Consider the following 17339-nt stretch of genomic DNA (forward strand, 5'->3'; position numbering starts at 1 on the left):
AGAGTCCCATAACTGTCTGCCTGTAAGTACAGGTGGGGTCTAAATGGCAGCACAGGGCGCTGAAGGTGGAATTTAAAACATTGACCTTTAACCTTCTGCTGTGAAGACTGGTTTTTGCTGACAGTTTGGATCCAAGTGGATGTGACCAAGAAAGCGCAGGTGGACTAAAAACACTGCAAATAAAAAACAGCAGTGTACTGATTCAGTGTAGTCTGCAGTTATCACAGCGAGGAGTCTCAGCATCCGTGAGTTATGCTTTACTATTATCCACCCCAGACTCGAGACCAAATAAACGCAGTCGGGTCAGCTTCAGCAAACATCAGCATAAATCCCGTTTTTATGGCAGGAAACGTCCAGCTGGCCGTCACTCAGTCAGAACACTGTCAGCAGAGCTCGTCGTCACAGACGTGAACCTTCAGGTTTGAGCTGGAGCTGAGATCAAAGATCCACTTTCAGCAGAGCCACTGTGCCCTCTGAGGAAATGCTTATACCCAAGTGTCTGAACCCACAGAGGAAGGTCACTCACGTTTACAGAGGAGAACAGTACTCCACACATCACACATCACATGACTTTGTTCATACAGCAGACAGCAACCACAGTCAAATGTAAAATTATATCAGTAAATAATAAAAACAGAAGACATGCACTGGGAGAAATGACACAGTAAATCAAATCTAATGTAAAGCTGGAACGAAACATAAAATGTGTTTTATGGAATAAAATATTTATAAGACATATTGTGAATAAACCCTGCGGTGAACTCAGGAATCAGCGCTGCTGTGTTTCTTTATAAAAATAAAAATCCCAGTTTTTATGAGCTGTAAAATTATTCACCAGCATGTTTTAGTCGTTGATTAATTTCATTTTTATTGCACCAACATGTATGTGCATGTGTTTGCTGCATTTTTTAAATCTTTTTTTTTACCTTTAATTTCATTTTCTTCCGGATTCTACTGATCTCTATATTCTATTATATTTCAAATGTCTTGTGTGGGCTAAAAAACATTTTAGCTTAACGCTTTTTTGTGGGGAAGCGGGACAACTACAAGTCCCACAATGCCCTCCGCACTGTGACGTGACACGGAGAGGCGGAGCGTGCATATCGTTTGTGCCTATATTTTATTTAGCGGTTTATTTATTTATTTATTTATTTTATTTTCCGTCTCTGTCCGAGGCTGAAGCAGCGCGCGAGCTCTGCGGTCACCTGCATGATGTCATCAATGCGGGGTTAAACGTGCCGCGAGCCACCGGCCGATTCACGACACTGAACCGAATCACGCGCAGCACCGCAGCCTCGCGCCACACAATAGAGTCGCAGAACAATAGCCGCGCGCGGCGCTGCTTTCCCAGCCTACGGCGGCGAACGGGCCTAGTTCGTGCGGAGGAGTATCACCGGGAACGCGTTGAAAGCGCCGCGCTGCGGCGAGAACGGGCCGTTGTGTGTATTTTGGAGCCCCTCGGGAGGAAGAGCCGCGGAGCACGCGGAACGCGCTGCGGGGGGAGAGCGAGGCGGACCGAGTGCAGAGAGAGAGGCGGACAGAGAGGGGAGTGAATGGGCACGACTGCGCCCTCTGCCTCACCGATATCCATCCGTTCTCTACCGACACAGTTAGACCACCGCGGTCCTTCAGGCAGGCCAGCCCGGAGAACCGGAGCCAGCGGCAGCCAGCGGGATGGCATGCGCATGAAGCAGCGGCGGGCGAAGAAACAAGGAAGCGGACGGCTAGCTGCGCTCAGCACGGGCTAACGTGGGCTGATTGTTGGCGGATACCGATTCTAATGAGCGACCCAGGAGCATGCGAGCTGATTCAGAGAGGTGAGTGGGGAAGGGTGCGTGAGGGTCGGGTTTGTTCACCTACACCTGCCCGGCAGCTAGCTGCGGAGCGGGGACAGCGTGAAAGAGGAAGCTGCTGCAGGGGGCGGACGGGCTGCTAGCGTGCTAGCGTGTTAGCACGCCTAACGTTAATGTTTTAGGAGAGGCTGGGGAAGGGAAGGGGGGCTGCCCTCCTACGTGTGATATTAGGTGATTAACAGGGCAGACGGTGTGTACAGGTGTGTGGTCGGGGCAGGTATGCCCAGGCTGGCTGTAGGTGACTGTGACGGGATAGCTGCTAGCTGTTAGCGGTTAGTCTCCAAACGGTGCCAGATGCGCATCTTCATTATTATTGCTGTTAGCTACAGCCAGCCTCTATTTCCGTCACATGTTTAATTAGAAAATCGCGTTTCAGGTGATGTTCTCATACAGGTGTTTCTGTGGGCTCGTGCTGGCCTGGAAGGAGGAAGCTGGTGAAAACGATCCTGGGATGTTAGCTTCACACAGGAAGCAGGATTGCTTCACCCTCTCCGTTTTCATTCTTTAATGTCAGGAATATTATTCCCTTGATTACTGACAGGCACTGTGAGACTACAGCAGCCGCAAGAATACCCAGAAAATACAATAAATATTATAAGTAACGTGAAAGAAACACAGAGTGAAGCTTCAGAGCATGCTCAGCACCCCGTACAACCAAAACACCTGGATTTAAAAACACCTGGATTTGGACCAGATAATGAAGCAGATCCGGTCTCTTAGTGATGTCAGTATGTCGAGTTCCACCTAACAGGTTTAAATAATAATGTTGAATCTTTAAGCATGTGGCTGCTCTGCAGAGGACTGCTTGCTGTTTATGGTTCTTTTACTTTGAATCTTTTTTGGAATAACACTGTGTCCCTGTTGGATTTATGCAACTGTAAACCTGCAAAGATGCACTGATACGGCTTTACACTCTCCCCCTCAAACTCCAGGAAGTTCTTGTCTCACTGGAACAAAATAAAGTGTCTGCAGGTGCTGCTGTGCACTCACCTTTGCCTGATGGGAAAGCAGGTGCAGCAGATTTATAAACGGGTTTCGTCCAGTCCTTTCACTGCTCATACCGAAGCCGCTCACGATCAGCTTTGAGGGGGATTCTAGTGTCTGATTAGAGTTGTTGTGAGGAGCGTGTTCTTGGTCTCCCCGCAGTGAACTTTGAACTCTGACTCCAGAAAGTTTTATAGTTTTTACCAACAAACTGAACAGTTTGAAGTCGAGGATGAAGAGAACATAACCTGAGACTTCCAGATGTTTACGGCTTATTTGTAACACACACTCCAGTCCACAGGAAGTGACCTCGGCACAGCTGACACTGCTCCACAAGTGCGTGCACCAGACCCTGAACTCATCATCGTTTACACAGAGGAAGCTTTTTGAAAGTAATTATCAGTTAGAGCAAATGTGTGTTTTAATGCTCTGCAGCCACTTTTAGTGCGAATGGGTTTATACAATAAAATATCAAATTAATGTCACTTTAACAAAGTGTAAAGCTGAACAGTTGCTTTAAAAATAATAAAGGTACAGAGATCAATCACGTCTGTCCACACAGTGAACTGTTGTTAACATCGACCACATGAGTGATGATTAATTAATCGAGCAGTGCCGTGAGGCTGCTGCGAACAGCATGTCAGCTGCATGTTGGCGTTTTGGTTTTATTCTTACAAAATGTTTTTTGTGCCACGTGAGAAAAGGAAAAAACCCAAAAACAACCATCGGCTCCTTCTGGTTATCGATCAGCTGAACCTGATCAATAGTCAGTATCAGTCAGGAGGAGAGGGAGGCGTGTTCATCAGGTTTAAACTGCGTTAAATTGGCTCCGTAACCTGACGGGCGCCTTCTTACAGGGCGACTGTGATTGGCTGTTTAGGTCTGCCACTTCCCATCTGGCTGCTTCTGCTGCCATGTTTCGAGTCAGCTGGAGGGCCAACTCGTGTTTGGGTGGTGAAACTGCAGGGCGGTGCGGGCGGAGCACGCACACGCATAAATGGTGGCTGTGGTGGGCGGCTGCGCAGGCTGCGCCGCAGATTCAACACTGAGTGTAAATCCAGCTTTGGTTTACCCCGTGCTGTGCGAAAGTCTTGAGTCACCCCTCATTAATTTGCTTCCGAGCAGCCAGACCTTCTTGTACCTTCTAAAGTGCTCTTGAGCAATAGTCGCCCAGTTTCTGAAGTTGTTCTGTGGACACTGACTGCTTTTTCACTCCATTCCTCGTACCTGACCGTTTCCTGTGAAGCACAGTGGAAGTTCTGTCATGGGTTGAGCTCATTTCCAGCGTGAGACACTGCCAGTCCAGGGAAAGCACACCTGGATGGGCCTCGTCAGAGCCCGGACCTGCAGTGCGAGGTCATCCTGACAGAGAACACAGGCAGAAACATCCAAAAACTAATAAACATTAAAATACTGAAGACTCAGAGGGTGTTTTAAACCAGTCGTATTCAAATCACCAGTTAATTACATGACTTTCTGGGTCCTTATGATATGAAAAATGTTTTTCCTTTTGTTGAACGTCAGACGAGTTTCTGTTGATTTAATTTTCATTTTGTGAGACGCACATTCTGTTCCAGCCGTTTAAACTTCTTTAATAACACGTACGACGACTTCAGTCCATCTGTAACGTTTCAGGAAGAAAACAAAGTGTTTGTTGGATTTAAAAAAGCGTCTTGATGAGTCCAGATGTTTGATCAGCTGTTAGTGACATTATTGGTGTGATGATGTCATTAAAAGGCTCTGACAGCACAAACATAGTTCAGAGGTCCAGTTCAGGTGAAGCTAGCAGACAGCCTGTCAGTCAAAGAGACCACGCCCCTAATAATGCAAACTTTTAGCCTTAATACGACTGAAACAGGTGAGTTAGAAACAGGTGTTGTGAGGGGTTTATCTACATGCTGTAAACGTTTTTACCTCCACAGGGATCATCTGCTGCTGTCCCACATGCTCATATCTCTGTCCTCTCTCTCTCTCTCTCTGGTTCCAGCTGACTTGTTCGGTGATGTCGGGCAGTAAGGCGCTGGGCGGGGGGGCCGGCGGGGGGGCGAGGCGCAGGCGGACGCGGTGCCGGCGCTGCCAGGCCTGCATGAGGACGGAGTGCGGCGAGTGTCACTTCTGCAAGGACATGAAGAAGTTTGGCGGGCCCGGCCGCATGAAGCAGTCCTGCCTCCTGAGACAGTGCACGGCGGTGAGACACACACACGACACGACAGCAGACGCCGAGACTGTAACCTAAACATGAACCACACTGGCCTTAAAATGAACCTCATTGTTAGACTCTACACAGCAGCTTTGCATGATTCGGTTCAGAATCAGTCTTCTTTGTCTGACCTACGTCCCTCGGAAAGCTCTTACACAGAGCTCTTGTTTAACCCTGACAGTGTTTGTGTGTAATAGTCACAGTGAAGTGGACATGCTTCTGTCACACACGGTCACCGTTGGCTGATGTTTGCAGCTGTGTGCCGTCCAGCAAAAACCTGCCGAGAAAGCAGGAATGTGTGCGGCTCGCAGACTGAAGGGTGACCTGTGCTTTTAGCTTTGGATCATCCAGCCCAAACATGTCAGTAACGCGTGACCAGCAGGAGATACGTCAAATCTCGCAGGGCTTGCTCAGCGGTCCTCTCCACCGCTGGCACACCGGCCAGCGAGAAAGCCCCTCCCACAGACTGTCAGATCAGGTTCAGTTCGTCTGCAGGTACGCCTCGGCGGTCAGACCTCAGGTTCTGTACACTCAGGTACCACTGTAGCTTCAACTGATATGAAGTAATGATTGATGAATATTATGCCCTTTGACCTCTGAAGCCCTCAGCTGGAGTCAAACCCAGCTCAGCGGTTTGCTTTCAGGACCAAGTGTCAGAAGCATGTGACTGAGCAGATCACGGAGGCGTGTTAGCTGCAGTGTACATGCATGTTCAGTCTCAGCAGCGCTCCATCATCCAGAAACATTCAGCTCATGAAAATCACACTGCAGGAACCCGTCCACTTATTTATGCTCAGATCTGCAGTCTGAGTAACGGTTAAACAGGTTTCCATGTCAACACGGTCCTCCATTACACCTGCTGCTGTCCCTGACGACAAGAATGCGACCCATGCACAGGTGTGTGTGTGTGTGTGCATGCATGCTGAAGATGTGCTGTATTCTTCTTTCTGTGTGTCGATTCTTCAAATAGCATCAGCCAAGAGCCCAGCGGGCGACGATGCTGGGTTTCCGTGGCAACCAGTGATGGTTGCTGGCACTGTGAGTGAGAGCGAGTTGGCTTTGATCCATTGCCATTTCACAGAGATGCTTAAAACACACACACACACACAGTGAGACGGTCTGCGGCTCACATCGATGGAGATTTATTTATCTGTTGTTGGAGCTTTGTGTGGAGGAGGAGGGTGCAGGTTAGGATGATGCTCCTTGCTTTGCTCCCTCAGCAGGAGCAGAGACGCCCCCTGGTGTCTGCTGAGAGGATGAGGAGCAGCAGCTGCAGGTGTTCTGAGTGCTGCTGCCTCACTGAGGTCGAGCAGTGACCTGGCGACCTGCAGCTCGTCACCTCTTTAAGTCATCGCGAGCTGTTTGAGGCCTCAGACCGCAGGTTTGGGTCTGAGCGGGTGTTGGGGGGTCGACCACCCTCAGTGGGTTTGATGTGTGAATCGTTCTCCTGGTGTTTCTGACCGTCACACACAAAAAAATCTGTCGTTTCTGAGTACATGAAACACGAAAATAAAATAGGATCATGCGTCTGTGCTGTTGACCTTTTGGTGACCTGCCTGTTTCTTCATACCTTCTCGACTTTTAAAAGTTTGAAGGGTGCATGATCATGTTTTTAAAAAAGCAAAATGCGATCCAGCCAAGGGTCACTGCTCGACTAACGAGGTGAGATTGTAGAAACACACTCGGCTTCTGTTTGGATGAAAACAGCACAAGCTACAGACCCAAACACAGCAGAGCTCCACGATTCTGCACTCGGATCAATAACCGCACAGTGTTGGAGGCCAGAGCAGCCAGATGAACGCCCTGAGGGGAACGGCCCACCTGCAGGATGTGCAGAAGAAGAACTCTTGATCGATCAATCAGATCTCGACTGAGCCCTGAGCAGGTCAGGAGGGTCTTAAAGTCACAGGAAGGAGTCTGCCCCTCACCTGTGAGCCTGTTCTGAGATCCAGATGTTTCTCTGAGAGATGTTCAGTTCTACTGTTTGATTAGGAAGCAGGAGTAGACATTAGAGCTCTAAAGGTTTCAGCTTTGTGTGGTTCATTCAGGTACTCGCCTCCCACAACATCTGCATCCACGTCTTTATTCAAACTGTCAGCACGTTTCTGTTTTTACCCCCCTGTACACGTCTCACCTGTCTGTCTCACCTGTCTGTAGCCGGTGTTGCCTCACACAGCCGTGTGCTTTGCGTGTGGAGAGGCGGGGAAGGAGGACACGGTGGACTCAGAGGACGAGAAGTTCAGCCTCTCGCTGATGGAGTGCACCATCTGCAACGAGATCATCCACCCCAGCTGCCTCAAGGTCAGTTTGCCTGGAAAGGGCTTTTATTTTGAAACGCCGGTTTGTTTCCTGTGAATGAAAGTTTAATGATGCTGAGGAAAAACTGGGTCAATGCAGCAGAGCTCTCAGAGCTGTGAACGAGGATGGAGATCTGCGCTCGACACAGAGACGGACTCGGATCTAGATGTTTGGAACTGTGGCTGCACATCATCAGCGTGCAAACACACAGCATGCTGCTGGAGTGCAGACACTGCACACACTGAGGTGGACCCGGAGCTTCATTCTGGCTTCTTACTGTCCTGAAAACAGAAACCTGGATCTGGAAAGGATCGCTCCTCATTTTATCTTTTGGTTTCACTCGGCTCGCCCTCTGTGGCTGCTGTGCAGGAGATTGATGGCCCTTCATCGGTGTGTGCGGCAGCATTAATCCACACTAACAAACCAAACAGGTGCTCCTTGGTTTCAGTGAGCTGCTGTCACACACTTCCTGACTCAGAGCGAGTTCACTGAAAGCAGCAGTGACTCAGCAAAGTTTAATCTGTGTAACCTTGTAAGTGTTCAGCAGCTGCACACTGGTCACATGATCAGGTTAAATACATTCAAATAGCAAGCAAAAGTTCCCTGGCTCGATCAGGACGTGAGTAACATGTGGCGCTCATAAATGTGCCTATAACAGTGTAATTCCAAAAAACTCATTAAATAAATGATAAATAATCTGTCAGAGCCACCGACATCTTAAATGTCACATAACGGTGTCTGACGGCCTTCCACAGACAGGGAAACACTCCGGGGCGGATCTGGTCCATACGGGGTACGGTCTGAATTTGTATTTGGCCGACTAAGTTTGTCCAGCAGCAGCCACCGTAGCTCGGATTACGCTGGAATTGGGAGAAGAAAACAGACCTCAGCTATCTGAGTCGGCTGACGTGGTGAAAAATTAGTCGCTGTAACTTCAAACTGAGAATATTTCCTTGCAGCGGCTCCATCACATGACCCGCAGTCGTGTCGAGCTGCTAGCATCTCCTCCTCTGCAGCCGCTCGCTGCTCTTCCTGATGTTTCCAGATGTGCTGATGTGTGCTGCCTTTTGTCCTCAGATGGGCAAAGCTGAAGGAATCATCAACGACGAGATCCCGAACTGCTGGGAGTGTCCGAAGTGCCACAAGGAGGGCAAAACCAGTAAGGTGAGAGTGGGACCAGTACAGGGGACCGGTTCGGGGCAGCGGTGCGCTCGGATAGACTGAGCCCTGCTTCTGTTTGTGTGCAGGACCAGGCGGACGGCTCGGGCAAACGCAGGCTGGATAATGGTGAGGTGGGCCGGTGGAAACTCACCGATGACCCGCCTCCTAAAAAGAAAGCCCCACCCACCTCAGAGGAGGGCGGGCACAAGAGGAAAAAGGAGAAGGAGCTGCCTGCGGACAGCGGGCCCAAGAAGAAGGTGACCTTAAAGTCAGATTGAACGAGTCACAGAGTTGATTATAGATTATTGATCTGAGGTGTTTAATGTGCTCAGATTTAAGACTGGAGGAGGAGCCAGTTCACAGCTCCCTCTCCAAACTGCTGTTAATGACACTAATGATGTTATCGATCTGCTTCCTGTTTGTTCCTCAGATGAAAGGAGGCCACGAAAAACGCCTGAAAAAGGTAAGACATCCACCGCTACCCCACGTGATGTCCTCGAGCTCGGTTACCCGCCCGCTTTCTCTGACGTGTCGTCTTTTCTCTCATCAGAAACCCAAACAGGAGGCGGCAGAGTCCAATGGCCCCTCCTCCTCTGGGGGCGGAGCCTCAGGGGTGCAGGGCTCCTCCACGTCATCTTCCTCACAGCCCGGAGGAGGCGGTGGTGTGGGTGGGACGTCGAGCGCCGACCAGCGTTCCCATCACAGAGAGAAACTGGAACGATTCAAGAGGATGTGCATGCTGGAGCGCCGGCCCTCCTCCTCCTCCTCCTCGTCCTCCAGCTCAGAGTCTGACTCTGAGTCTGACTCTGACGACTCCCTGAGGGGGGAGCAGGGGAGAGTGTCTTCCCCATCATCGTCCTCGCCAGCCCCACCCCCTCCCGTCGTCTATAGCAACAGCAGCAGCAGTCGGGCGGAGCGGGAGAGAAGGGAGAGGGAGCGACGTCTGGCCGAGCTCGGCTTCAGTGCCAGCGAGGAGTCGGAGGGGGAGGGAGGGAGGGGCGAGGAGGACGAGCGGGAGGACGAGCAGGCGGGGGGAGACAAGTCCCGTCGGAGAGGGGAGGCGGGGCTGTCTCAGAGGGGACGCAAAGGTGGGCTGATGGATGGAGAGGATGAGGACACGCCCACTTTGGACAGGACCAGGAAAAACTCCGCCTCCCTGCCCCCGCCCTCACCGCTGTCCTCCAGTCAGATGGCTCCGTCCTCGCAGCATGACAGCTTCACAGGGAAGCAGCGCAGCAACGGGCAGGAGGCGCGCAACGGACGGACACGTGGAGGCACGGGGGGAGGAGGGGGCGGGGAGAAGGAGAACGCGAGCGGAGCTCTGGCCAATCACAGACACGGCGGGGGCGGATCAGGCGGGACCAAAGGTAGCGGCAACCGTGGCAACAAGATCCGAAACAACAAGAACCAGACGTCTAGAAACAGCACCTCCTCCTCCTCCTCAATCCCCACCTCCAACGGCGGGGGGGGTGGGGCCAGCGGACTCATGATGTCAGCCATGGCGGCGTCCCCCTGCTCACAGCCGTCCCGCCTCGGCCCTCGCTCTCAGATGATGAAGCGCAGCCCGCCGGCTGTACCCTCGCCTCCCCGCCCCGTGCAGATGGAGAGGCACCTGGTGCGTCCCCCGCCAGCGTGCCCCGAGCCCAGCTGCCTGCCGCTGGACTCTGGCACCGCCCACATCATGACACGGGACGTGTGGCTGCGAGTCTTCACCTTCCTGAGTCACAGAGAGCTCTGCGTCTGCATGAGGGTCTGCCGCACCTGGAGCCGCTGGTCAGTCGCTGTGAGGTCACGGGTGCGAGGGGGCGGGGTCTCGTACGATGATGATCAGAGCCGCTGTAGCTTCCGATGAAGAGCCGAGCACGCCCCTTCTGCTGATTGGGTTTAAAAGTTTATTATTGGCTGGTTTTAATAATTATGAGGCTTCTGCAGGTCCTCAAAGAGTTTAAAAAATAAATAAATAAATAAAACGCTATAAGAATAAGAAGCGGAGTCTGACGAGTCGTGCAGTTTAAATTTATCAATAATTAAAGTCGTGAAGCTGATGGCTCACAGGGTCGATCCTGCGGGCCGAGGCCCTGAGACTGTCTTCAGGGTTTGCTTCCTGTCAGGCAGCCATACGATGAGACGCTTTCAGTGCCCGAGTCAGGTCTCTGTACGCCTGCGTGTCCATGAACACTTTGCCTTAACCCCCTACTTGGATCGATCAGAGCAGTTACTAAAATGTGCCACGGTCAGACTGCATGCCACCGATTGGCTGGTCACTGGCATCTCTCACAAAATCAAAACCGCCAAAACGACAGCGTGTTAGCCGCAGACCCAGCAGGAGGTATATCGGCCCCTCGACCTCCACCTTTGCTGTAGCATTCGTGTCGCATACTCACTATGTCATGGGACCCTCGGCCGTGTTGCTATGACGACAGCCACACACATTAGGTGGTACTCGAGTAGGGGGGCTACAGTTGCACTTTTACGAGACAAAAGTGGATTCGCTTCGATCAGAGCTGGAGAACAACGGTAGGTCCGAGTTCATCCCGTCTGGGTTGGGTTTCCAGGTCGATGCGTCTCGCTGTAGACGTGACCTGTGCTTCTGCGTCGTAGCTTACGCCATAAACGGAGCCCCGTTTTAATCCCACGCTGCAACCTTCCACCTAACCTGACGTGAGCCTCGCGGGTAACTACACGTTGGGTCGACATATACCGCCGTATCTCTAGTGGCGTGGAAGGTTGCAGTGTGGGGACTAAAGGAGTTTCCTGACTTTCCTTCAGTGTAACCCCCACGGTCGTCAGCCTTGCGGACTAAAGCTGTGGTCTCTCCCTCCCCCAGGTGCTGCGATAAGAGGCTGTGGACTCAGATCGACCTGAGCCGGCAGCGCTCCATCACCCCCCCCATGCTGAGCGGCATCATCCGCCGGCAGCCCGTCTCCCTCAACCTGGGCTACACCAACATCTCCAAGAAACAGCTGATGTGGCTCATCAACCGCCTGCAAGGTGACTGTGCCCGCCGCCACCTCCACCCGCTGCACACACACATTACCCCCACTCGCAACACGAAGACTGAAGCGCGAGGGGAACTTTAATTATAAAAACACTTTGATTCTGATAACTGCTGTGGACCCCATCTGACCGAATCAACTTCGTATTCATCCGCTCACGCTGTGGGTCGGCAAATAGAGCCGAATCTGAAGGCTTGTTTTCAAGGCCTCACACAGGTGTAGCTCACCTGCCCACACCCTGTTACAAGTTGCCGTGGTTTTCATTTGGACCTGATGGTGTGAGGTTTATTGGCCAAACCAGGTCACATGATTCTCCTGAGACCTCCTACTGGAGCCGTTTCGCTCCTTCCTGTGAGGCAGCGAGCGGCTCCACCTCTCACCTGCGAGTCTCACCTGTGTCTTCTGTCCCGCTCAGGTCTGCTGGAGCTGAATGTGTCGGGCTGCCCGTGGGCGGCGGTCTCCGCTCTGTGTCAGGCCATGTGCCCCTGCCTGAAGCTGCTGGACCTCAGCAGAGTTGAGGACCTCAAAGACTCTCACCTGAGAGAGCTGCTGGCGCCCCCACCTGATACCAGGACAGGTGAGACACCCACATCGGAACACCTCCGCCTGCACAAAGGCTCTGAGGTTATCACATGTTTGATTCTCTGCTCTGATTGGCCCTGCAGCCCACGGGGAAACCAGAGCGGGGCGTTTCCAGAATGTGACGGAGCTGCGTTTGGCGGGTTTGGACCTGACGGACGCGTCGTCCCGCCTGCTGATGCGTTACGTTCCTCACCTGGCCAAGTTGGACCTGAGCCACTGCGGGAACATCACCGACCAGACGGTGCACACGCTCACCTCCCACATCTCCCCCCTGAGAGAGACCCTCACCCACATCAACCTGGCAGGTAAGCGACGCCTGAACCTCACCGTTGTCCTGCTCCACCTGTGCCACTGCTCCGCCTCACCTGTCTGTGTTTTCTAGGTTGTGTTAAGGTGACGGAGCAGTCCATCCCGCTGCTGCGCCGCTGCACGTCCCTGCAGACGGTCGACCTGCGCTCCTGCTCGCTCCTCTCCTCTGAGACCGGACAGCTGCTCTCCTTCCCCTCCAATGCTGCCACCTCCTCCTCCTCATCCTCATCTTCTTCCTCTGCTACCACCACCACCAGTGTCGCCGCTACATCCTCCTCCACGCCTGCCGCCTCCTCCTCCTGTCCTCCTGAAGACAGAACGCTGCTAAAGAACAGCTAAAGTCCGCCTTCATGTTATGTGACACTCAAGTCCAGGTGGCCTGCGAGCCCAGCCTCGCTCCTCATTACACTACAGACAGGTGAGGAGGAGGAGGAGGAGTTGTGCAGCACTGCTCCTGACACTGGAAGAGGAGGAGGGACGTATTTTGGGAAAAAGTTGTTGGTTATAGTTAAAAATAGAAACCCTGAGCATGTATATATTTGTTCTCTGTATAATTTGGGTGTGTGTATATATCTGTAGGTTACTGTAAATGACCCCTGACCTTTGAACCATCATCCCACACCTCCTTAAACTCCCCCATCTCCTTCCTTTCCGTCCTTCCACCCTGCGACCGATCATCACGCCGGTCAGCTGCTCGTTGAGTGAACTCGTCGAGCGAACGCTCCGCGCTCCGTCTGTGCAGGTCAAGCTTTCCCTCTGCTTCCTGTCTCACAGCATCGTCCGCCTTTATTTTCGTGTTTCTCACCTGAAGCGTCACCGACCTCACACTACACTTTTCATGTCCTCCTCTGCACAGACCACAAATCCATCTACCGTCAAAGTTCATTCAGACTGACCTTTACTGAACTTGGTTTATTTAACGTGACGAACTCTTCACATTTCAGACGCTCGCGCTGCTAAGTGACTCAAATGCAGGCAGAAACTTCCATCAATCGACTGTTTCTGGCACCTCTTGTGGTTTCTCTCTCCAAAAGTTTGCCGTGATTTGAGTAAAGACCTCTGACCTCACCGATGACTCCCCTGTAAATACAAACAGCTGAGTGCGTATGAATCGATTAATTGCCCAAAAGATCAGAAAGAGTTTGTCACTGGAAAAACTTTAGTTTGGTTTAGTCCAACACACCATCCACGACTCAGACGTTGGCTGTACCGTCACCGTGACCGACCGACATCGGGAAGGAACCAGAGGGAAAATGGCGAGGGATGGATTCCTGCTGACGGGTCGCTCGTATTGGGTCGTTCACGTAGGCGAACCTCGAGTGTCGTTTTCGTAACACTGATTTCTTCTGCTGCTGCTCTGCAGCTTGCTTCAGGCAGCACAGACACATTTTCTATTGTGGAGCCCATTTCTTTTAACGAGACCATGATGAATGTACTACAAACACCACGACGGAGCAGAAGTCCGTGTTCGCTGGGCTCAGTTTAACCTACAGTCAGTCTGAGCAGGCTGTGGAAGCGTGTTCATAAAACACAAGTGCCAGACCAAAATACCGTCCGCACCACCCGAGGTGACTCGATTTCAGACTAAAATCATGCTGTCAGAGTCCCATCACTGGGCGAAACATTGGCGCCAACTTCCTGTTACGCCCCGGCAGGTCCTCCAAGTTCCTAAACCGTGACTAAATCTTCTGCAGTCAAAATGGAGGCGTAGCTTCCCTTAGCGCGCAGGCGACCTCCGTCAGCTGACGACATAAGGACAGCCGTGTCTTAGCTGCTTTAAATGTACCGACGCGGTCCACAAGGAGCCGTCCTTCAGCTCCTAATATTTGATGTTCCGCTCCAAGACCTCGTCTTAGGTCGCCCCGGAAACAACAGCTGTGGAAGAACGTGGTGGAAATGAGTTTTGAAGGTGAAGCGGGGATCAGTGCTGATTTAAAAACCTCTCTGTAGCTCCGCCCGCTCGATCAGTCGCACGCAGCTGAGACTGGTGGGAGGCGCGGAGCAAGGCTAGTGGTCTCCCCACGCTTCCGGTGCTCATGCCGAGCTAGGCTGCAAACTTCACATGTGGTACTATTAAAGGATCGCAGTCTTTGTTTCCTGTATCGCAGGTGACCTTTGGCCATGTGTGGGTTGTGTTCAGGTGTTCCTCCTCCCTCTGAGCGTGTGCGTGATCAGACTGATCACGTTGTTTGAAACTGAGCCTCAATCATCCCCGTTTGATTTTATACCCTGTGTCCATCACCTTCGATCAGCTTCCTCTGATCAATCATCAGTTTTCTCAGGAGTATTTGTTGTCTTTGATTTTCTGTTTTCTATTTATTTTGTGCCACAGCAGCGCTTCCATCTGCTCCGATCGGAGACATTCCTGTTTTCTGGCTGCTCGCGCTCCATTTGATCAGCTTCCTGTCGTTGCATTGTTCAGATTACTTTGAGAAATACGAATCTGTTTGCTGAAGAAACCTATTTCTGCCAGGAAAAGAAAAACATGGATGAACAGTCCAAAATCGAGTTCGCAGAAGCACGTCTGGACTTGTTTTATAAATCCTGTGTGCGTGTGTGCGTGTGTGTGTGTGTGTGTGTGTGTGTGTGTGTGTGTGTGTGTGTAATCTTGCTTTTGTTTTAAGAATCTTAATTTAGCATAGACTTATTTTATCATATCCCTAATTTTTCTTGTGATTTGCCATCAGTTGATCTTGTTTCTTGTCGTGTTCTTGACTCGTCTCAGGTTATTTCTTAATTTTAGTCACTCTGTAGTTGCGACTGAGAAAATCAAGATGATGACTTTGGGTCTTAAGTTGTTTCATTCATGAAGCGTTTGTTTTCTTGGCTTAAATGGGCTTCGGTTGTTTCTTGTGGGCGTCAGTTATGAAAAAGCATTCAGTTGTATTTGAGCAAAGGTTTTTGTTTGGTTTTTTTTTCCGTGTTTCCATGGATAAAAGCAGGGAATTTCAATTATAAAGTCGCACAGATGTTTCATAAATCACGTCCAGATACTCAGCTGTAACTGTTGGGTTTATTTTTCTTAATGTATATGAACTGCCTGAGTTTCCTTTGGGTGGAGGGTAGTGTTAAAAATGTTTTTTTATTTTATAATGTTTGTATTTTAAGATGTACACGTCTGCGACACATCAAATGGTCGATCAAATCACAGCGGTTTTAATGACTAAAACTTACTTTTCAGGGTAGACTAGAGTAAATGGATTGCCTTGAACCAGCTGGCAAGTTGGTTAGCTGCAGTCAGTGTTGCTTTACCTCCGCTGCTCAAATATCACTCAAACTATTAAAACTAGTGGACAACAACGTCAAATTAGTGAAAACGTCCTCTAGCTAGCCCACATTAGCGACAATACCCTTTTTAATTTAGGGATTTATTGTTGTTAGTCAGCTAACACGCTAACACTATAAGGATAAAAATAAAAACTAAAGAATAATTGAGTAAATTGCATGGAGCAAAATGGCTAATAATATAATGTTGGAACTTACATGAGAATCTAGACAGGAATATTAAAAACTGAGGGCGGGAAATAATTTGTCAGGTTAATTTATAACAGCTAAAGATAACAGAATTAGTTTTAGCTAGCTAAATTAAAGTATAAACTAAAAAAAACATACTTTTTTTTTTAAGGGAGATTTTTATTTATCAATAAGCTAACAAGCTAATTCTGTTTAATTTTAGCTTTGAAACTTGTCAGGAAAATTCCAAAATAAGCAGGAAAAGGGTCGGATTTATCAGGCTAGCTGAAGGTAACTGCAATGGCTGTAGAGGTTTAGGGTTGGCTGGCTAAGAATACCTGATACTGTTAAAGTTTTAAAAAAGAAAATGAGCGGGAAAATGGCTACATTCTTTAGGCAAACATTGATTCAGAACTTGGTCAGAAAAATAAACATGGAGGAAAAAATTAAACAGGTCTAAAAGTTTAGGTTTTTTTTTTTTTTTTTTTTTTTTTTTTTTTTTAAATGATTACATTCTCAAGCTAATTGGTGTTAGCTTGTTGGTTTAGAATAAAGTGTTCACGTCTTTCTGGGGACATGATCATAACTGTTTACTGTCTGCTATTAGTCATTTTCTGCTGTTTGTTTTAAATATGTTAACCGTTGCCCGTGTTCAATTCTTAGGGGAAAAAATGCAGCGTCAGCACCTTCTGTTAGTTGGTATGAGTGAATATTGCAGCGCTGCAGCCGAGGTATCGCAGTGTTTCCTGCAGCAGTGCGTCGACTTTGGGCTGCTACCGGCTGTGAAAGAAAAGTATTATGGGTAAATTTCAAATTGCCTGTGACGCCTTGTTGTGCCATAAACGCACCAGATCAACTGTCAGCATGTGAATGGGTCATTTTCTTTTTATCTTTTTTTTTTTTTCTATTTGTTGAGTTGTTGTTTTTTTTGTTTTGTTTTTTCGTGGGGGTGGCGTGCTCTCTGCCGCTTCAGCTAGCAACAAATGAGGAGGTCAAATGTGATTGGACGATAATTGCTAAGTAATGAAAACTGTTTTCCAGGCGGACACCTGCGCTCTCCTCGGGATCTTAGTAAAAACTGAATCATGTGGTGTTTGATGTCTTCTTTTTTTTTTTTCTTTTTTTTTTTTTTTAAAGATGCACTGGATCATCATCTTCATCCTCACCTTTTGCCAAATGTAGTTTTTGTTGTGAAAAGGGGCATTTTATCCTGTTTTCCCTCTGTTGGGTTCTTTTTATACTTTGTCCATGACTCTTCCATTGTGTTGATGTTTTAAAAAAAAAAAAAAAAAAAAAAGAGGAAGATGTTGGAAAAAACGGTAAATAGACACAAAAAGACCAACTCAAGGCAGCTACGTATGAGTGACTACTGTAAAATGACTAATAAAGAAGCAATGGGTTTGTTTTTCAGGTGCGTGTCTTTATTCAGCTCCACCTGTTTCATTCAGACTTTTCCTGCGCCACTTCACCTGCGCTCACCTGGTCCTAAAACATCAACACGGA

The 17339-nt window shown here is 49.6% G+C and overlaps 1 protein-coding gene across 1 annotated transcript; it reads left to right on the forward strand.

Moving 5' to 3' along the window:
* Positions 1-1194: 1194 nt before the first annotated feature.
* Positions 1195-17246, forward strand: zgc:158376 (uncharacterized protein LOC100101643 homolog). Its single transcript, XM_063472597.1, has 11 exons — positions 1195-1817; positions 4825-5025; positions 7195-7338; positions 8413-8499; positions 8583-8753; positions 8927-8959; positions 9047-10269; positions 11324-11487; positions 11908-12069; positions 12158-12379; positions 12457-17246. Exons 2-11 carry the CDS (start codon positions 4840-4842, stop codon positions 12720-12722), a joined length of 2658 nt encoding a protein of 885 aa, XP_063328667.1. The 5' UTR covers positions 1195-1817; positions 4825-4839; the 3' UTR covers positions 12723-17246.
* Positions 17247-17339: the final 93 nt, after the last annotated feature.

This window comes from Pelmatolapia mariae, linkage group LG4 (genome assembly GCF_036321145.2).
Source record: "Pelmatolapia mariae isolate MD_Pm_ZW linkage group LG4, Pm_UMD_F_2, whole genome shotgun sequence".
Taxonomy (NCBI): domain Eukaryota; kingdom Metazoa; phylum Chordata; class Actinopteri; order Cichliformes; family Cichlidae; genus Pelmatolapia; species Pelmatolapia mariae.

Bases quoted from the DNA above. Each gene is read 5' to 3' on its own strand.
- zgc:158376 (XM_063472597.1), top strand. From the start codon at position 4,840: ATGTCGGGCAGTAAGGCGCTGGGCGGGGGGGCCGGCGGGGGGGCGAGG. The intron at 7,339-8,412 runs GTCAGTTTGCCT...TTTTGTCCTCAG, and splicing joins TCCACCCCAGCTGCCTCAAG to ATGGGCAAAGCTGAAGGAAT. The intron at 12,380-12,456 runs GTAAGCGACGCC...TGTGTTTTCTAG, and splicing joins CACCCACATCAACCTGGCAG to GTTGTGTTAAGGTGACGGAG.